General features: G+C 36.7%; 2 protein-coding genes across 4 annotated transcripts in view; one reads left to right on the forward strand and one right to left on the reverse strand.

Moving 5' to 3' along the window:
* The window catches only part of sclt1 (sodium channel and clathrin linker 1), a 35,769-nt gene extending 33,966 nt beyond the window's left edge, over nt 1-1,803 (forward strand). Inside the window, exons 20-22 of the mRNA XM_056461596.1 lie at nt 490-568; nt 925-1,020; nt 1,653-1,803. Of these exons, the coding sequence (XP_056317571.1) occupies nt 490-568; nt 925-1,020; nt 1,653-1,715 (238 nt within the window). The 3' untranslated portion in view covers nt 1,716-1,803. The remainder of the gene's footprint in view (nt 1-489; nt 569-924; nt 1,021-1,652) is intronic.
* A 2,441-nt stretch (nt 1,804-4,244) lies between these two features.
* clta (clathrin, light chain A) lies at nt 4,245-18,590 on the reverse strand. 3 transcript variants are annotated; one of them, XM_056461634.1, is made up of 7 exons: nt 18,305-18,590; nt 14,624-14,652; nt 12,107-12,224; nt 11,913-12,024; nt 8,833-8,886; nt 5,975-6,010; nt 4,245-4,947 (listed from the first exon to the last, which is right to left on the reverse strand). In XM_056461634.1, the coding sequence occupies exons 1-7, from the start codon at nt 18,489-18,491 to the stop codon at nt 4,776-4,778; spliced, it is 708 nt and encodes a 235-aa protein (XP_056317609.1). In that variant the 5' UTR covers nt 18,492-18,590; the 3' UTR covers nt 4,245-4,775. The 3 variants fall into 3 exon arrangements, with proteins under 3 accessions (XP_056317609.1, XP_056317617.1, XP_056317625.1); XM_056461642.1 differs by lacking the exon at nt 5,975-6,010 and having other exon boundaries at nt 4,249-4,947; XM_056461650.1 differs by lacking the exons at nt 5,975-6,010; nt 8,833-8,886 and having other exon boundaries at nt 4,249-4,947; nt 18,305-18,588.
* Nucleotides 18,591-20,074: the final 1,484 nt, after the last annotated feature.

A 20,074-nucleotide genomic window follows, 5' to 3' on the forward strand; every position in this document is an offset into this window, starting at 1 on the left:
TAGAGTAAGTGAAATGTTAAGTACTGTTAGGACTTCTATGGTGCTACATATAGCTGGGGTGGGACTGATGCTGCGGTCACACTAGAGTTTGTGAGTGCGAAATTTTGTAGTACGGTGCTGTGAAAAGGGGTGGGATTAAAGAGGATAATTATACATTTAAAAGAAGCGAGCGATTGGTCCATATTTTACATTTCTGTCCAGAGAGATCATGTTTTGATCTTCAATTGGTCTCGGGCAGTCAAGTGATGCAATTTCGCAGGTCGGAGTTCATCAAGCTTCAACTTTTCAACGCAAAACTTGTCCCACCACCATGCGTGTCTGACGCACTCACATGTGTATGACTAGCAATCTATGAGGAGAAAAGTGCAGTGTGACCACAGCTTTACAAAGGTGCTCAATATAAAATGAATGGGGCTTTAAAAAGTTTAGAATCTGCTGTTCATGAAAGTGTGGGAACCCTGGTTAAACTGAAATGACTTATGGGTACAGGTCAGAGCTGAACAGACAGAAACAACGCGTTCAGGAACTGGAGATCCAGATGGAAGCGGACCATCAGAAGATACTGGAGGTGCGCAAGATTGAAAAACATTTCTTTATTATGTTTTGGGGAAATTTTTAATTAACAATAATGTATATTTTTCCAAATTCTTGTTTATTATTTTGTGTTTGTGCCAATAGGTGGCAGAAGTTTGCATGAGTGATTTATTGATTCAGCAATTTGCTCAAAATAGTCGATTGATTTAGAAACCAATCAAGTGGCCATCTGTCTGAACAGATCAGTGAATCATGCAGTGTGAATGCGCTTCTGCTAAACGAGAGACATTGGATCTTGTTAGAATCATAGATAAATAATAATGTACACCTTTGTTCGTGGCTGTAATGTCTCCTGTAAGTGATTGAATCTGTGGTTTTGGTCTTGTGTAGTTTGAGAGGCAGGTCTCAGAACAGCAGGAGAAGAACACTCGTTTACAGCGGCGTCTTTCTCAGGCAGAGCAGCGTGCAGCAAGTGCTTCACAACAGGTCTGCCATATTTTACACTCTTTAACTAATGAACCACTCAGAAGCATAGTTTAAACACAAATGTAAAACACTGTGAACTTTACAGGTGTAGTCAGGGAATTACAATCCCACAATGCACTGCAAATTGAAAAAAAAAAAGAGAATTCTTTAATTGTTGTATTGAATGTTCTGGAAATATCTAAACAAACGTAAAACTGATCAAACATATTTCACATCTATTGCCAATTGTGCATGGTGTTCATGCAAATACAGGGGATTTCCTGCATGGAGAATTATGAGGTGCTACTATTATCGTGATTGTTATATTAAATACACGACCAGTGCTTGAGCTTTAGTTGGGGGTCTGTCCCACTGGTTGTGTATTTGACGATATTAGTTTTTATAAATGAGAGATTCTTTTTCTTGTTAAGATTACAAGAATAGCTTAGAAGTAGTCTGAGACAACATTTTTGTTTTGAAGCGCATACATACCGTAACAGAATATGCTGCTCGTCGAGACTGGTTTTCTCAAATGTTATACACCAGTCTCTATAAATGCATGTCACGCTCACTGGGCATGCTCGTTTATTGCTGGCATAAATCTATTTCTCTTCAGAACCTGTACTGAACACCCTCCCCCATCTCTGTTTTAGCTGAGCGTGATGTCACAACGGAGAAAAGCGGCGTCCATGATGGATCTGGAGACTTTAGCATAGATGAACAGCAGCTGTTTTTGTCGCGTCATCATCAATGAAATCACTCCATTGGAAGAAATCTGTAGTGAATGAACTGATTGGCCTTCTACTACTGAATGTGTTTTTTGTTGTTGTTGTTGTAGTAAATTTGTAACTAAGCACATTTTAATTGGCCATGATGGAGTCTCTGCATGACCTTTTTCTGAGAAGTGATTTCGAAGATGACCAAACCTAAATTGATGAATGAGTTTAGGGTTTTCTAGAACACGCATTTCATTGTCCTAGTTTTAAACATGTGCCATTGTCAGACAGCCAATAACCATAATCATTTACACTAAAGGGGTTGTTGAATGTTTTGTTCAGATTTGTATTTTATTACCCTCTGTCCATTTTTTAATTCAATATCAAACCAATATTTCAAATTGTGCCATCCTCAGAGATACTCCATCTGCTTTTAGAACCATGAGAATTAGCCAAATATTTGTATACATTTCTAAATCTAAAGTCGTCACAGTGATGCAGTGGGTAGCACGATCACCTCACAGCAAAAAGGTCGCTGGTTCGAGCCTCGGCTGGGTCAGTTGGTATTTCTTTGTGGAGTTTGCATGTTCTCCCCGCGTTCGCGTGGGTTTCCTCCGGGTGCTCCGATGTGCCACAGGTGAATTGGGTGAGCTAAATTGTCTGTAGTGCATGTGTGTATGGACGATGGATAAATTGGCGGTTCATTCTGCTGTGGCGACCCCAGATTAATAAAGGGACTAGGTTGAAAATCTAAATAACAGACTTTTCATAAGGAAAGCCTTGTTCTGTCACATTTGAGTATAATGAGTAAAAAAAATTAAACCTAAGGTCACAACAGCCATATTTTCACCGGCATAAAGCTGCGGTCACACCGGGCTTTGTGTGTGCGAAATTCCGTCGTGCGAAAAGGGGCGGGATAAAACAATTTGTTTAGACATTAAAAAAAAAGCGAGCGATTGCTCCATGTTCTAAACTTCTGTCCAGAGAGGTCCTGTTTTGATCCTCGATTGGTCTCATGCAGTCAAGTGATGCAATTTCGCAGGTCAGAGTTCACCAAGCTTGAACTTTGCACCGCAGCAAACTGCGGAACTTAACGCATGACCCTGCGTTTCCGGTCTGACGTATTGGTGTGCGTATGAATGGAAGTCTATGGGAGGAAAAGTCCAGTGTGACCGCAGCTTAATACAGTTTAAAAGGGGAAAATCTTTCAATCTAAATGTATTAATCAAAATAAATACTGCAATAACAGTTGAAACATTTATAATGATTACACAATGAAATGTGTATTTTTATTTTGCCTCAAATGTGGCACAGACAGGCCAGATTCAAGATGGCAACTATGAAACAAACAAAAATCTCTTGGAAAAACGACATTTTGAGGCTTTACTGCAATAATCTAGATTACTTTACAATATTTCAACAACAGCTCACCAGTTAGTTTTTACAGGTATCAGATTATTTTATGTTGTCAGATTAGGTTATTGATATTCAATGCTCGGCTTATATAAGTACACCCCTCACAACTATCTTTTAGATTCATATTTTTAATAAGAATCTACACAATATTATGTTTGTGCATATACATTAAATTAGTCAGTACTAAAGCCAAATCTGGAGCTTATCTAACAAAATAACTTACGATAATGGTCCAAAAACTAGTGGCCCAAATGTGTCATAGAAAAATATTAAATACAAATAAAAAAAAAATTAAAAAAAAAAAAAAAAAAAAAAAAAAAATCGAGAAGCAAAAAGTAAAAGATTTAGTTGAAATTTTGTAGGTTGTAATTCTATTTTGCAATATTTAGCTTGAATTTAATTGTTTTATCTTTCTATTTCTAAATATGTTTGGTGACTAAAATATTATTTTAATAGATAAATCTGTTTAATAAATCTGATTTGTTTAAATGCACCAAAATACACTGCCTATATTCTCTGAGAAATGGATACAAATATTCATTTTCAAAATGGGCTGTACTCTATGCGGAGCGCTGTAATAGTATTTTCAATTCAATTCACCTTTATTTGTATAGCGCTTATACAATGTAGATTGTGTCAAAGCAGCTTCACATAAAAGGTCACAGTAAATAGGAACAGTGTAGTTCAGTTTGTAGTGTTTAAGTTCAGTTTAGCTCAGTTCAGTTCAGTGTGGTTTAATAATCACTACTGAGAGTCCAAATATTGAAGAGCAAATCCAACGCGCAGCTCTATAGATCCTGAACCATGCAAGCCAGTGGCGACAGCGGAGAGGGAAAAAAAAACTTCACTAATGGCGGAAGTGAAGAAAAAAAAAAACCTTGAGAGAAACCAGGCTCAGTTGGGCACGACCATTTTAATTTCTCCGCTGGCCAAACGTCTTGTGCAGAGCTAATAATAATCATCTATAATATTACTGTTATTTTCCTTTGAAAAACTATTTAAATGTTACCTAAATTACACCTAAATTTCTTCACTAAAGTAAAGGATTTTTAAGGAAACCTAAAAAGTAAAAGCAGATCTCACCGTGTCCTCCAAACTCAAACACACAAACACTTACCATTTCAAATGCGTTTAATCATACTGAAACAGAATGGACAACATGAGTTAACGTTTACCGGGGTACAGCTCTGTTAAACAACAACAACAACTTGTGCCATAATCTTACAATGAAGTGTAGAAGACCAGTCTTTATGTACAGTCACACACACACACACACCATCTGTATACAACATACACAAGACATCAGTACTGGATTCCCCAACAGCTCACGAGGGAAATGCATAGATCGATAGTGTCACAATGCCACACGCTGGCTCTACACAGGGAGGAACAATGAGTGAAACATGGAGTTTGGTCCATAAAATAGACACCAAAAATAAAAACATTGTTATATATATGCATGTATGTATATATTTATAGATGAAATATTTATAGACATAACTATATCATATTACACATACATATAATATAATATAGATTATTCATATGGAGCTCAAAGCCATTGGGAAAGGGCCACAAAGGAAATCAATGTTGTGAAACCCAATGGTTGCTGGGACTGTTGGTTTTGTTTTATTTTGAAGTTGTTTAGCGGACGAGCGGAGCCTGTTTAAGAGAGATGAGCACTGAACGCATGCGGGACACATCCTTTGCCTGCTTGCTGGATTTAGGGTTGAAATCGCAAAGACGCGCCACGCGTTCCCATTCTGTGCCAGGACTGTTTTCATCCAGCTCCGACACCATGGCTTCCTCAGCCGCCCTGCCGACGACAAACCAAAATCAGCTTAAGATAAACACAGGGGACAATCGTAGACCCGTCCTGCTTGAGCACAGCACCGCTGACCCCCTTCAAAGCCTCCAGAACTTCAAGCAATCATCAATTTCCAATGAACTCAGAATGGAGTTGTCCAAAATCTGAAATGTTTCACAAGGAGCTTTTTGGTTAGGAGGTTAGAGGTGCGTGCGCCAAAAGCAGGAGCGTCCAGGTGCTTATTTCCCATCCACCGATACATTCAGAGACATTCTTCAAGTGACCACATCCAAAACAGATGGTAGTTTGAGCATCATGCCCCCAACCCACCATTACCAGAGCTAGTCTCCATCTCGAAGGCAGGAAAAGGTTTCCAGAACAGCCATAATCAAAAAGTTTTGCAGCGATTCAGTTGGTTAAAACAATTAGTCGTACTTTGAATTGAGGGATGTTCCTCATCTTGAGGGTCAGAGGAACGGCGTACGCTAATGAGCCTTCAATGTAGCCATTGACAGGCCCATTGGCTTATTTTAACCACTAAATCTTTGAGCAAAGGCTGAACGTGCCATGCGTTTGGCAGTGACCAAAAGCGGGGCCTTCTGCTGAGCATGGGGAGGGGGGACTAAACCAAGTTTCTGGCAAGCCAAACACGCTAAAGGTTTTTGAGACCATATTGGACTATTCCCGTTACCAACCCTTTCCGCTGCCGTGGACTCAGTCCAGTAGAGTTGCATTAGCCTCTCCACTATATATATACACATACACAGTATACACAGCAAAATGGGTATGAAAAGCCAATGAGGTAAATCACGGTCACAATCAATTACATCAACGCACAGGACTAGTGCACCAACACATCACCACAAAATGACATCCAGAATCTTAACTTTAGAAGAGAAACATCTTGATGGTAATAAAGACAGCAATTCATTGGTGTATCAATTTGCAGTAAATGGCTTGTTTCCTGAGCATATTTGGATTTCTTGTCTTGTTTTAAGATTTTTTTGGTTATAGTCATTTTCTTTTTTTACTTAACTGGTCTAGGCGGTAGCAAGGATGGTTAATGTGAGTGCTTAAAGGTGCATAGAGAAAAGAAAAACAAGGAGAAACAGATCACAAGTCAGATATATAGAAAACCAAAAGAAATGAGATTTATGCAGATGACCAAAGCAGGCATGCACTGTTCAAAACCCAAGTCATCTTAGGAGTGTATTCTAGGTGCGCTTAGCTTGCAGCCATCATTGAGGTGTGTGCGTGTGAGCCGCTTATATGGCGTTCAGCGATCTCAACTGGCGCTTCAGTTGAGAGATGTTGACCAAGCAAAAAAGAAAAGCAGCTAATGTTTATGCTAGTTCTGCAGAATAGGCAGAAGCAGTAAGAGGTCTGTGATGAACATGAGGGCTGCAGAACTAAGAGGGCAGTTACAGTTCTAGCCTGGGACAGCTCTGCACAACATACTTCGAAATAAAATAAGAAAACTCTGTCTAACGGAAGCAACTAGGTGTCCGGCCAAAGAGCCAGCCATGAGATAAAAGGTGCACAAACACTTAATAATAATAATATTTCTATTAACCAAAATTTGTAATAAATTGAAAACATTAAATTTTACAATTAAAATGATGTGCATTTCGATGTTAAATGTATAGAAGTTTCAATTGAAATGTATAAACGTAAACTTTTATACAAGTATATATATATTTTTTTATTAAATGTGTTGTCATGATATAACGGTTCACAAAAAAAAAAACGTCAAGAGTGTCAAAATAGCTAGAAGTCATTCTATTTTTTATTGGGAGCTAGCAGTAATAAGTGGCACAGCGGCAAGGATAGTGGGAACACAGGCCGAGTCCGAAACCACCCACTCCTCAGTAGGTACTGCATTTAAATTTAAACGTACTACTCGGCCGTTAGAAAAGTACGTTCTATACAGTATGACTGTGAGCAGTATGAATAGAACTCTGATGTACTACATCCACCATTTTGTTATGATCACAAGACCTATCTACGACAGTTGCGTCGCTTCACTCCCATTCATGAACTTTCTCGCAGGGCGTCATGGGGTAGCGCAGAGTGAACGGGATGAGCACTTCAGAATCTCGCCGGAAGTAGTATGTCATCCGGGTACTTCTTGCATACTGATTTTGCGAATTCGATGAATTCAGACATACTACCCAGCTCGCATACTCATTTTAGCAGACTATATAGAATGGAAGTATGCATTTCGGATGCAGCCAAAGACTTGTCACTCTTATAGTTTTGAATGGGGAAAAGTGTAAAGATCAATATGGCGAATGATGCCCCGCCTTTCAGTACAAGAGCCAATCAGTGATCGCTATAGACTGACTATTCTCCAGGGGAGGGGCTCGGACCAGACGTGAATTTCTGCAGATTTTATGATTCGAACATTTAGAAATGAAACTAAAGAGACAGTTGCTTAATTTCATTGCTGATTTGTAATATGAAATTTAATCGTAAAATTGGCAAGCAATTTTGGAGAATTTGACATTTCCCCGTTCAAGCAGAATTTCCTGAGCATAATGCCAAGAGGCGTTTCAAAGATGGCCGCCAAGTAAAATGACTTGCCTTAAAAAGACTTTGGTTGAAATCAAGTGAACTTTATGGTTATGAGCTATGACGCGGTTTGGAAACAACCAGTCGAAGCGTAGACGTCCATCGCTTGAGGATTCCACAGAACACAGTCCTGTGAACTTTGATTCCCAAGGGTCTGACTGTTAATGTCGCTGGATTTCCAATTATTTACGATGTTTTCTTGCAGGGACATACATTAAAACATCGTTACTGGCGAGTTTGTGCATTAATGTTTTTTTTTTTCTTCTTACAAAAAAAATGTGAATCTCATGCTAACTAAAACGACAATACAAAACAGTATTACTGCTTCAGACTATCAGACATATTGAATAAGTGGATCAAAGCCACACCACACGCAACAACTTGATCTTCCATAGTTCAATGAATTTGATAAAGCGCAACAACATTTTCATGCTAGAAAGCATGTTTTGCGGGAATGTAACTGATTTGCTGCAACAGCCCCTTTAAATACAAGATCAATGTAGCAATTTTGACGCTCTCGCATTTTCCACATCACAGATATCTTAAAGCCCTAAAAGCATTTCAATTCAACAGTTTGTTTCTACAGAGAGCTTTTATAGTATATATTTCAATAATAAAAACATTTCTATTAATCATACTAAAAGATAATAAAGGCCTAGTGCACCTCTAAAAACAAACTGATATCCAGATATATCAAAATACATACCAAAGACTAAGTTTTAGAAAGCATTAAAAAGCATTTGTGTTACTTTAGCATTCAATATCTAACTTGTTTACTGAGCAGCTGGTTTTAGGATCAGCCAGAGACGTAGTTGCTTGAAAACACACTAATACTTAGTGAAGAAATTCACTGCATTACTGATAACACTACTAAAACTGCACTAAATAGCACTAACATATCGAATAATCTAATTAATATTAATAAAAGACAATAAACAGCATTGACTAATCATCATCTATACAAATGTTTACACAGTATATCTTCAATATCAACAGAATTCACACACTACGAAACAAAAGCACAACACAAATGACAAAAAAAATGAGTTAAACGTTTTATGAATGACCATGGAAAAGAAATGGACAAGACAAATATAAAATCTATGAACCTAAAATAAAAATATATAAATGAACAACATGCAGTGTGTGCTACAATATTGGTCGGATTAGTTGAACAAAAACTGGCTTTAAACATGAAGTGAACGGAGAGTTTAGTTAGAGATGTGTGAGGTTAACAGGTGATGGAAAAAAAGATGAGATGCGGGGAAACGAGGGAATGAGAGATGCATGTGAAAAGAAAGGATGTTAGTTTTAGCAACATACACATAACCAATCAGATCAGCGAAGGGTTGTTTGTAGAAATCCTCATCCAGCACCCTGGGAGTCCCAGAGGAGAGCAGCGAAGCGGGAGAGAACAGAGAGAGCGGTAAAAAGGAGAAAAACCACACTCATACAGAGCCAGTGTTAACACCAGGCCAAGAACATACAAGATGACAAACCACACACAAATGAGAGAGAGAGAGCGAGAGAAAGAGACAAAGAACTCAGACAACCATTTCACATCCAGAGGAATTAAGACATATTCTGAAAGAGACTGAAGGAGACGTGGCATTTAAATTTGTACCAAAACCAGGGCCGGCGCGTCCATAGAGGCGACCTAGGCGACCGCCCAGGGTGGCATAATAATGAGGGCGGCAAACGTACGCCCCACAGGGCGGCATAATAGTAAGGGCGGTAATTTTCGTCAAAGCATGCGACTTAAGTTACATATGATTTCTGACTTAATACCTGTTCTTGTGATAAAGTTCTCAGATGCTTCACTAACTGATAAAGAGTTTCTCATAAAGCTCCTTTTCCCCCCATTCAAATACAAAATCCTAAAGCGATGATGGATACAGTACCTGCTTCTGAATGGACCAGCTATGATCATGTGACCTAAAACAGTGGAAAAATGTCCAAGGACACAATCACATGACCATTGAACAAGGTCAGATTGTCAGATCTGCTTCTTCACTGTTCTTTCTGACTACAAAAAAAAAAAAAAAAAAAAAAAAGGCTGGCTGCAGACCAGCTGCATGTGCACTCTCGGGTGCATGCTCTTTTAACATCTACACATACCCTGCCCCTAACCCCACCCCTCACAGTAATGTCACCTGCTCTATTGCGTGCCTGACAGTGCTAATCTGCAGCCAGACACCATTGAAACACTGGAGCTACAGCTCAATCAAACGTAAAATAATGATTAATGTTATTGTATCTATTTGATATCGAGGTATGAGATATTGAAAAATGTTATATTTTGGGAGGATTTGTTTCGATAATAATCAAAACATTCTTTTATTAGGCGTGCTTTTGTGCTGGCACATTAGCTTGACTTATCCTGTCAGGTATAAATAAACATGGCACTAAAACCAGCAGTAGGTGGCAGCAGTCAGCAATAAGTTATTATCTTTAATAGGGCTGCACGATATTGAAAAAATATTTTATTTTCCTGCTATTTTTATTGCGATATAAATACAATTTCACCAGATAGCGTGTTTATTTAGACTGATTGGGGATTATTCTGGGTGTGAATGACGTATAAAATATCATTTAAAACTATAGCATAATAAAAGCTAGTGCTTTATGTTTCATTGGGGAGTCAAACAGTATTCAGGTACAAAATTTGAATAATCATATGTAAGATAACGCTGTATAATCATTTATTCATTGAACAAATTATTTTATTATGGCCTTTATTAAGTTTCCACTGAGTGGTACAGTACAGGTCGGTACGGGCCACCTTTATTAGGCTTGCGTTTCCACTGCCAATAGTGTACCAATGGCAATCTCCTTTTGTTTCTCTCGCGTTTGTCCATTTCTGAAAGGATCAGATGCCAGAAGGACTTCAATAAATCCCACGCACGTTATTATCATGATCTCAAGAAGTACAGTATTTCAAATATAAGATTGCAGCGAGCGAAAACCGACCGCGCTTTAGACAGCCTTGTAAACAACTACGGGGCAAACGGTAGATTTTGCTCTTCTTCTTGGTTTTGTGGTTGATCATCAAGACGACGACAAGCTCGGATCGACCATGGCTTGTTATTATATGTGTATATTATTACAGTGTAATGTCTCGGCTGTGTATTTAAAAATGGCGCTTACTTTGTTTTCATTCTCCTGGCTTGTGCATGAGCTACCGACATATCTCTGTAAACCAATAGCTTTCAGTCGCACATCTAGCTCTGCCTTTTGTTATCCTACTGTCGAGCTAGGTACCCTTTGGAAAGAGTACCCAAAAAAAGTGGTACGGTTCGCTTTTTGGTACCTTTTGACAGTGGAAACGGCCATAAAAGCCCACTGAACTGTACCGTACTGTACCACTCGGTGCAAACGGGCCATAAAAGTTACATCTGTACAATAATAGCACAAGCACATACACACTTGATAACACATGCAGATGATAAACTTTGTTATGATTCAAGTCCACAAATCTCATGCTTTTAGAATATTCGCTCATCCTAAAATATAATACCAACATTTAAACTGTGATGTGACTATTGCAGATGCGCACATTGCAAGATCAATGCTGAAACTGTATATTGTGCAGCCCTAATAATTAAATTATTACATTAAATCTAATCAAACTGATATGATAATCAATTCTATAAAATACAAGAATTGAATAAGATTCTTGGATCTTTTTTGTGCTATTGTGAACATCAGTTAGAAAAAAAAAAACTACAATATTATTGAAGATGATAAATATTTACAATCACTCATGCTGGGAGGGTCCAATGGGTTTGCATTTTATTTAATTTTTTAAAAACCTGTCTATTTTACTTTATTTTTATCTCATTTATTTTTTACTACTATAATGGTGTTGTGTTTGCACTCATACATACACTTGCTGCGCATTTGTATGACACTTGAGGGCTTGATCAAGAACCTTTTGTTTGCAGACTGTTACCGAGATGCCTATTTTTTATAAAGCTACAAAGGGAAAATAAGTGTTGGGGATGTTTGTTAGTTTGTTATTGATTGTTTTTCTGTTTTGAGCAAATTTATTTAAAAAAAATAAAAATCCCATGAAGTGTTTTTTTAAATGCTGTGTAAAACCTTTTCTAACATACAAATGGAGTAATAAACGGAGCCATGCACGGTCTAGTGCAAAGGTGTCAAACTCAGTTCGTGGAGGGCCACAGCTCTGCAGTTTAGCTTTGACCCTAATTAAACACTAATCAAAAATTTATACTAATCACAAATTAAATTAATCAAACTAATGGAGTCCTTGTGGCTTGTTTCAAACCTCCGGGTAAGTGTATTGAAGCAGGGTTGGAACTAAACCGTGTAACCACAAGGTAAAAGCCAGAAACTCTGCCTCCCTTGTTGATTTCATCTGCCCGAACAGTGTCTTGTACCTGTTGTTGACTTTGGTTTTCTCCAGCTGCTCATTCTGCCTGGTGTGCCATTCCTCCAGCTCCAGCTTTGCCTTCTCTTTCCACTCGGCCTCCTGTTTACGCGAGTTTGCATCTGAAGAGAAATATCCATCAACCCCAAATGAACTTTTTAATGCATCTATATAAAAGCATCTACAGGTCAGGTTTAAGTTTACCGAGCTCCTCCAGCCTATCTCGCTGCTCCTCTCTCCACTTCCTCAAACTCTCCGGCTCGGCCTGCAACCGATCCACGCTGGAGATGGCCGCGTATACATCTGAAGGGCCATTACTCTCCTACAGAACACACAGAGCCAAACCACACAACACCAGTATCCAATTTAGTTGAGGAATTTAAATTTTGGCGTCTGGTTCAGGGATTTGTCCATTATGTTTATAAATTTTAATATATATTTGAATTGGAAAAACAAAACTAGCTAGTTAAAATAGAAGATACATGTAAAACTGGGCATTCAGAAATTAGCTTATTTCGTAAAGCCTGAAAATTGTTTGGAGTCACAATTACTTGTTCATGCATCAAACATTGTATGATATTTGACACATAATACATAGACATATATACACATTGTGTCATATAGGAGCAATGTACTCTTAAATATAAAATTACGCAATTGGGTTGACTGAACAAAAATGAAAGATGTAAAAGCTTGTCATGCAAATGAGTGAGAACAGTGCAGAAGACAATTTAGCTAAAATGCAAAAATCAATCTCAGTTATTCTGTATTTAATCATTTAAATCTGATAGGTTAAAGTAAGATGATGTTTAAATGTTTCATTTTTTTTGAAGGGGTAAAATGTGTAATTCAACACATACAATGAAGACTCAAGCCTGATTTATACTTTCGCCTGGAGCTGCGTTACAGACCTCTTCTGACTGTGTGCGCACCTCACGAAACAGACAAGGCTTTTATACTTGAAGTGTTCGCCGTTGAGATATTATTTAAAACGACAGGGGGCGGTCAAAAGAAACCCACCGTAAAATCAGACAGATAAACAGACAAGTAGAACGTTTCCGGAACTACGTCATAGCATTAATATCATTCAAGATTTTTTTACTAATTATTATTATTATTATTTTTATAAAATATTTTAATATTATAAGTATTTTTTATAACCATTCAATATATTTTTTTAAATCAAACTTTGATGCATCACTTGCTTTTGTCCATATCTTAGACAGATTTTACCTATTAAAGTTTATTAGAATATTAATGACAACAGAGCATGAGCTGCTCTACAAATATATTTTTATTATGGCAAGAATAAAAGCAAAAAAGTACACTTACAAAAAAAAACTCTGTTGATTTTCTTAGATTTAGCCCACTCCACACATTGAAAAAAAAAGGGCATCAGTATATTTGTAAACCGAGAGGTTCAAATATTATTTTCCAGTTATTAAAGAAATAATTTGTGCCTTTATTATAGTTATTAATAATAATAGTTATTTATTATTTAATAATGGAAATTTATTATTTATTAGTTAGTTATTAATTTATAATAGTTATTAAACTGTTTTAAATTCAAAATTATAATTTACACATCAGTGTAAAACCTATAAATAGTGGAAAAAGCATATTCTGTAATAGTGTACCTGGGTCTCCACTTTTGCCATGGCCTCTTTTGGCTTAAACAAACTTATCCCTCAGGTTTTTCCAAATGCTTTAACAAAAACTTTCTTTCCCATGGCTGTTGCAATTTCTAGCCAAGAATTATTGGTCATCTGGTTATCTCTATGATCACTCATGGATGGATCATAAAGATGTCAGTACAGTGGTACTGTTTCAGACAGAATCTCTTCAAAGTGTTTCATATTCAACTCAAATCAAACGCGACACCGCACCGCGCAAACTGTTCGCTCAAGTCTCAAAAAAAATCGTGCACTCAACCAGCCGAAATTATGTCGCTCACCCAAAGCGAAACTCCGCAAACCCAGCGATAACGTCACATCCACCGCACACACTCAAGCGCACGCATCAGGCATAAACCAGGCTTAAGAGATGATCAAATTAAAAAGCAGATGCATCATATATGATGCTGCTATTAAATATTGCATTTATTAAACCTTGCTAATTCATTACAGCACAAGAGTAAAATAAAACTACAGTAGGCTTTATAAGGTTAATAATCACATATTGGCTAAATATACACGTCGTTTTTCAGCTATTTAAACCCAGTGCTTCAAAGGAAACAAAAGATCAAATGAGGTCTAGATTTAGTCTTTTGTTCCTATTATCAACACACAAGCAAAAGCTAAAAATATATTGCAGTGTAAATACAAATATAGTACAAATACATGCGAGAAAAACTCCCACTTACAACTATGATGTAATAAAACTAAAACAAGGTTGGTTTGGCACCAGGTATTAACCCTTTACAGGGCACTCGTTGAAATAAACATAAAAAAAAACACTAGATTGTTTTCAGGGTTTATTACAAGACACTGCAAGACATTTATGTTTACTTTTTTATTGTAATCAATATGAACTTATCATATATGGTTCTTATATTATGCAGGTTTGTTCAGCTTGTAGTGTTGCTTTGAGCAAAAGAGATGTGAAGCTTGACTATAAAATGGAATGGTTGAAGTATAAGTGGTCAAAACTGGTGCATTTGACTTCATGTTAAAAACGTGTACAAACAGGACCCAAGACGAAATACAGCATTCAAGGCCTTACCCCATGCAGATCTCCATTCATTGCTCCACCTGCCAGGATAAAAGAAAAAGAACATGTTAATAAATAACTACTGTCTTCTCTAGTCAAACAGTCATGCAGATCTCATAATTCATCAAATCACCCTTAGTACAGTCATAGACTGACTTATTTACACTTGGAATTCAATTACAAGTTATTTTGGATAAAACTATCTGCCGAATGCACAGAAAGAATAGCCATTTTCCAAGAATCCATATTGAATTTGTGAGCAGGATATAGTCTTTCCGCCTGCCCGAGACTCTGGTTTTGCTGACTTCTTTTCCTTTCTTCCTGAATCAGTGGAAAACATCATGTAGCTAACTTTTCTTTACTTGAAGCGAGTTGAACATTTTCATTAAGCAATCAGAGTTTTACATCAGAAATGAGAATCAAAATGTTGTCAATTCACACGAATCGATTTTTAAGCCTGATATTTTGCTTTTCTGCAGTGCCATGCATATTACTTCCAAAACTGCTGTCTTCAGTCATTCTAGACCCAAGTCAAACTGTGCCTTTGTGCCAGTGAAACAACATCCCTATCATCATTTATTCAAACCTTTCGGCCAGGGCAACATTCAAGCCAACAGCCAGTGAACAGGGAATATCAGACACGTGTGTGTGATTGGTAATACTCTGGTTATTGTAGTTAAACCAAAAAAAAGACTATAATCTACATGTTTAATATCAAAATGTTTAATTTTTAAAGTGTTTACTAATCAATCAAAAGCTAAGTTTTTGTTCCTGTAAAGACTCGTTTTGATATGAGATGCTTGTGATGGACATTTAAGAGAGGGCCCTAAAAGACTGAGGTAAAGCTGTTTTATATTCACCTTAATGATATAATTTGAGAAAAGTATAGTTTGTAAATTCTAAATAGTGAAATCATAATAGCAGCCAATGACTATGAAAGTACAACATTGTTTAGAGTCAAATAAATAGTGCTAAATAAAGACACTTGCATGTGATTTCAGACCAAATGTTCAAAGTATCATTGTTAGGGCTAAACAATAAATCGTTTAAGCATCGATACCACAATGTGTGCATTGGCAATAGTTACATCGCAGGATTAGCTATATAAAAATATATATATTTATACAATGAAGCCATGTTATTTTACATTAAAATGCTGTTAGACTCCCCAGAAAACCATAAAGCACTGTCTATTTGACTTTTATTTTTGATCTTTCATATTTATACATGCTTGTAAATTATTAAAATGTATACAGACGCACTGAAAAGAAAAAGACTTGATCATCTCAATTGATCTAAATGAATGAAATCTTTCCAAATAGAGCTATACAAATCACCTGTTGAAATTATATTCATATTTTAATATACATCGCTGCGAAAAAAAATATCACAAGGTCAGACTTTTCCAATATCGTGCAGCCATAATCATGGTAAACAATATAGGGAGCATGTAACAATTTGTCACTGAACGAATGTGGAATATAACAACTTTACCACAATCATTAAAATCTAGTGCATATTCAAACATTTGGAACTAATAACCTCATTTCTACAATAGGAACTTTGCTATGATTTGCTAATTGTAAGACAGGGCATGACGTGGATATACAGATGCATTCCTAACATGGTAAAGTCTAGATCGGACACACGGCTGGCCGGAAGTGCGATATGCACATCAATATAGCAGCATTTTTTTATGACACTGTATAACAATAATTAATATTTTTAAAGTACTGTGACGATTGGGTTTAGGGTTAGGGTAGCGGTAGACGCAAAAAAATGATTTTATTGGGTAATTAGATAACATAAATAATACTCGGTACAACTACTGTTTTTACGTTACTGTGGGGGTTGGGTTTAGAGTTGGGGTGGGGGTAGAGGCTAATAAAATACAATTAATGGGAAATTTCATAAATAATTTAAATAATTTTCGTTAACTTCCGGCCGCAACCATATCTGATCAAGCAACAACCTCCAAACATTCGTTTTGGAATCTCTATTTTTGAATCATTAAAGGCGATTCAATGGAACCTTTGAATCGAACATTCCTGGCATTACCAGTTAATCGAATCAAACATTTATAATCATGACAAGCACATTTGAACCACTGAATAAAACCTTTTTAGACGTCATATGTGTGCTAAAGTGACTTGGTTTTAAAGATATGAATATCCAGTCAAGCCTTTTAACTAGAGGGTGCTCCAATTGATCGGCCGGAGATCAGTATCGGCCGATAATCACATTTGATGACTCGATCGGTACTCGCTGATCTGGTCGTTCTCATGAACTGAATGCAAGTGTTTGTGTTAGTTGAAGAGGAGCAAAATATTTGAATGGTCTTGCAGCTATTTAGGCCTTTTTAAAACTGAAAGGTATGTGTTTTTGACAATATTGCAAGTTCACTAAAACCTGGCAGAAAATATTAGATATATTTAAAAAAAATGTTTACATTAATATTTTAATAATATAACCTCTTGTAATTTACTTATGGCAATAAACAGAAGTTTATAGGCCTGTTTCCTTTTGGTAAAGTAATGGATTTATAGGTTTGCATTTTAACTTCTTATGCATCAAATATGCGCTCCAAACTTTTTCTTTATTGTAGTTTCCAAATTGCATTGTTAGTCGTTTTTCTTACCAATTTTTTTGACATGTTCACACCTAAATAGTTATAAGAGACAAATTTAAGGGATTATATACAGCATCCTTAATTTATTTTCTTAGGTAAGGAGAGATTTCCACTTAAGCTTAAAGCAACAGAATCTGTACTCTATATCGGCCGATCATGACAATGAATCAGTTCTCAGTATCGGCTTTAGTTTTAAGGAGCAAACATAAACCACGCTTTGTTTTTTATACCTAAATCTAAAGATTGAGGTAAAGTTGCTTTTATATTTGCACATCCATTCAGTGACAGCTTCTGACATGCTCCCTTTATTGTTTACCATGGTACTTAGAATATTCGGCTTGAGATCACATGTATGACTTCAAAACAACATTACCACTACGTATTTGACTGTGAACAATGTTGTACTTTGACAGTCATTGGCTGCCAATATAATTTCACTATTTAGAATTAGCAAAGAATACTTTTCTGAAATCCTATTATTAGGGAGAAAGACCAAATGTACAAATATAAAACAGCTTTACCTCAATAATCTAAAGGATGTCTGGTCTAATGAACTTGAACACACGAATATAGCCTTCAGTCCAAAGGTCATTATATAATATAAAAAAAACATCAGCGTTCAAGGAACTCGAATTTCGCTAATACCACCAGAACTGAAATAATCAATCTAAACAAAAAGTGCCAAATGGGTTTCAATAAAACATTCATTTGTTTTATAACCTAATAAAATGACGATAAAACCGTTTAAGGTTTTGAGAGGTCTACCACTGGGAGACTCATAAAGAGCTGACTGAATTGACAACAGATAACGCCATTTTCCTGCTTGCTTTAACAGCCAGTCCAGTGTGTGAAGCATTAATGCGTTTAAGCGGCTATTATGGACGTGTTTTGGCAGTGTTATCTGCACGCGCGGCACTTCATAGATGAAGGCTAGCTGGCTAATGAGCGAATAAAGGAGTTCTTTGTTTCAGTGTTTTTTTCTGAACGTTCGTATTTAAAACTACAAGGCACGCGTTTAATTTTTAGCATCGATGTGGTGTAAATAACATGTCGTGTAAACCCACCGTCCTGGTCTTGGCTCAGGGACGAAGGCACATCTCCGCTGTCCAGGATGCTGAAGCCCTCGTCATTCTCGATGCCCGCGATCTCGCTCTCTTGCTGGGCCAGAAATGCCGCCGCCGGGTCCTCGTCTGCCCCGACACCGTTCCCTGCGCTTCCTTGAGGGGCACTGAGCATATCAAAATCGTCCATGGCTTGCTGGATGTGTTCAAAGGGAGAACAACCGAAAACACTAATCACCCTACTGTCTTCCTCGTCTACGGCTCCAATGTCAATGGGGAGGGGCTTAAGATAAAACGGACATGAAGGAAACGGCCGCTCAGCCAATCAGGGTTGTTTATTCTTGACTGGCATTTACGTCGTCCATACAAACGACGAGGAGTTTAGTCGTCCGCCAATGAAATGACTAAACCGTGGCTGCGCGAGTCCCGTGACCAGCAGCGTGCCCTGATAGGGCGTTGCAGCAAAATGAAATTGCATACGTATCAATCTAACGAATATAAATAGGCTTTCTCATGACAAACTGACAGAATATTTTACAGACACGATTATGCTGGGTCTTTTCAAGGTCACCGGACAACTAGTAAAACACTTGCTTTACTGTATAGATAACTTAAACACAGATATATAAACGCACAAACCTCTGGAGTATATACTGTGTGTACATTGAGTACATTTCAATGTGCCCATGAACATTTCCTGCTTGTTATCAAACTATTTCATAACTGTAACAAGAGGCAATTCAATCACAATTTAATATTAAAACAGCTATCATAACATTATCAATATGTGGCTAATATTGGGTTCTGGGAGGCCATAGAAATTAACATAAAACAGGAAATGCAATAGGGATGGGACGATAACTATTTTCAAGGTATACCGCGGTTTAAAAACCGCCAAAATTGTCTGCTTTACCGTTTCTAGGTGTGTAAGATTTTTTTATTTACAGTTTTGTTGTTGATGATGATGATGGGTTTTTAGGACAACAACAGGATTTCCAGCAGAAAATATCTACAAAAATGCTGTTTTAAATGAAAGAAAACAGTGTTTTTCAAACTAATGAAAACAGCAGAAGTCAATGATTCATTTTCATTATTTAGCCAGATATGTTTCTCAAAAATAAAATATAGTGTTTTGTGTTAAAAGGTGTATTTTTTTCTGCGGATACGCAAAAAGAATATATTTTAGAGCAGTAAATAACGTGCACAATAACACAATACCGTAAAAATCGTAATATTTTTATCCAAGGTTATCATACCGTAAGAATCTCATGCCTAATTGGGACAATCGTTTTGTTAACATCCATCAAAAATGAGAATAATCATTTAGATCATTGATTTGCAAAAAAAAAAATTTAAAAAATACAAATATTGTGAAAATTATTAATTAAATGCTATATACAGTGCTTAGGAGAAATGACTACACCCCGTTTAAAATGAATAGTCAATTTCTCAGTGAATATAGCCAATATATTTTGTTGCATTTGAACAATACAGATTTATATAACATATTTTTTTCATGAGACTATTTAGTCACTGAACATCTTTAAAAATAGAAGTAATACATTTAAATTCAAGCGAAATATTGCACAAAAAAAATTACAAACTACAAAATTGTATACATTTTTATTATCTTTTATATTTAAAAAATATACACTTGGGTGTACTTTTTTTGACCAATATCGTAAGTTATTTTGTTAGATAAGTTCCAGCACGGCCATTGATATTGACTTATCTTGCCACAGCCATATCACTTTGCAGTCCTCATTGAAGCAA

This window comes from Danio aesculapii, chromosome 1 (genome assembly GCF_903798145.1).
Source record: "Danio aesculapii chromosome 1, fDanAes4.1, whole genome shotgun sequence".
Lineage (NCBI taxonomy): Eukaryota > Metazoa > Chordata > Actinopteri > Cypriniformes > Danionidae > Danio > Danio aesculapii.

Excerpts from the sequence above, each read along its gene's own strand:
- clta (XM_056461634.1), bottom strand. The coding sequence starts at position 18,491 with ATGGACGATTTTGATATGCTCAGTGCCCCTCAAGGAAGCGCAGGGAAC. Across the intron at positions 8,887-11,912 it reads AAAACCAAAGTCAACAACAG|GGTGCTGGATGAGGATTTCT; the intron begins GTACAAGACACT and ends TGGGACTCCCAG. Across the intron at positions 6,011-8,832 it reads GCTGATCTGATTGGTTATGT|CACTCACATTAACCATCCTT; the intron begins GTATGTTGCTAA and ends TGCACCTTTAAG.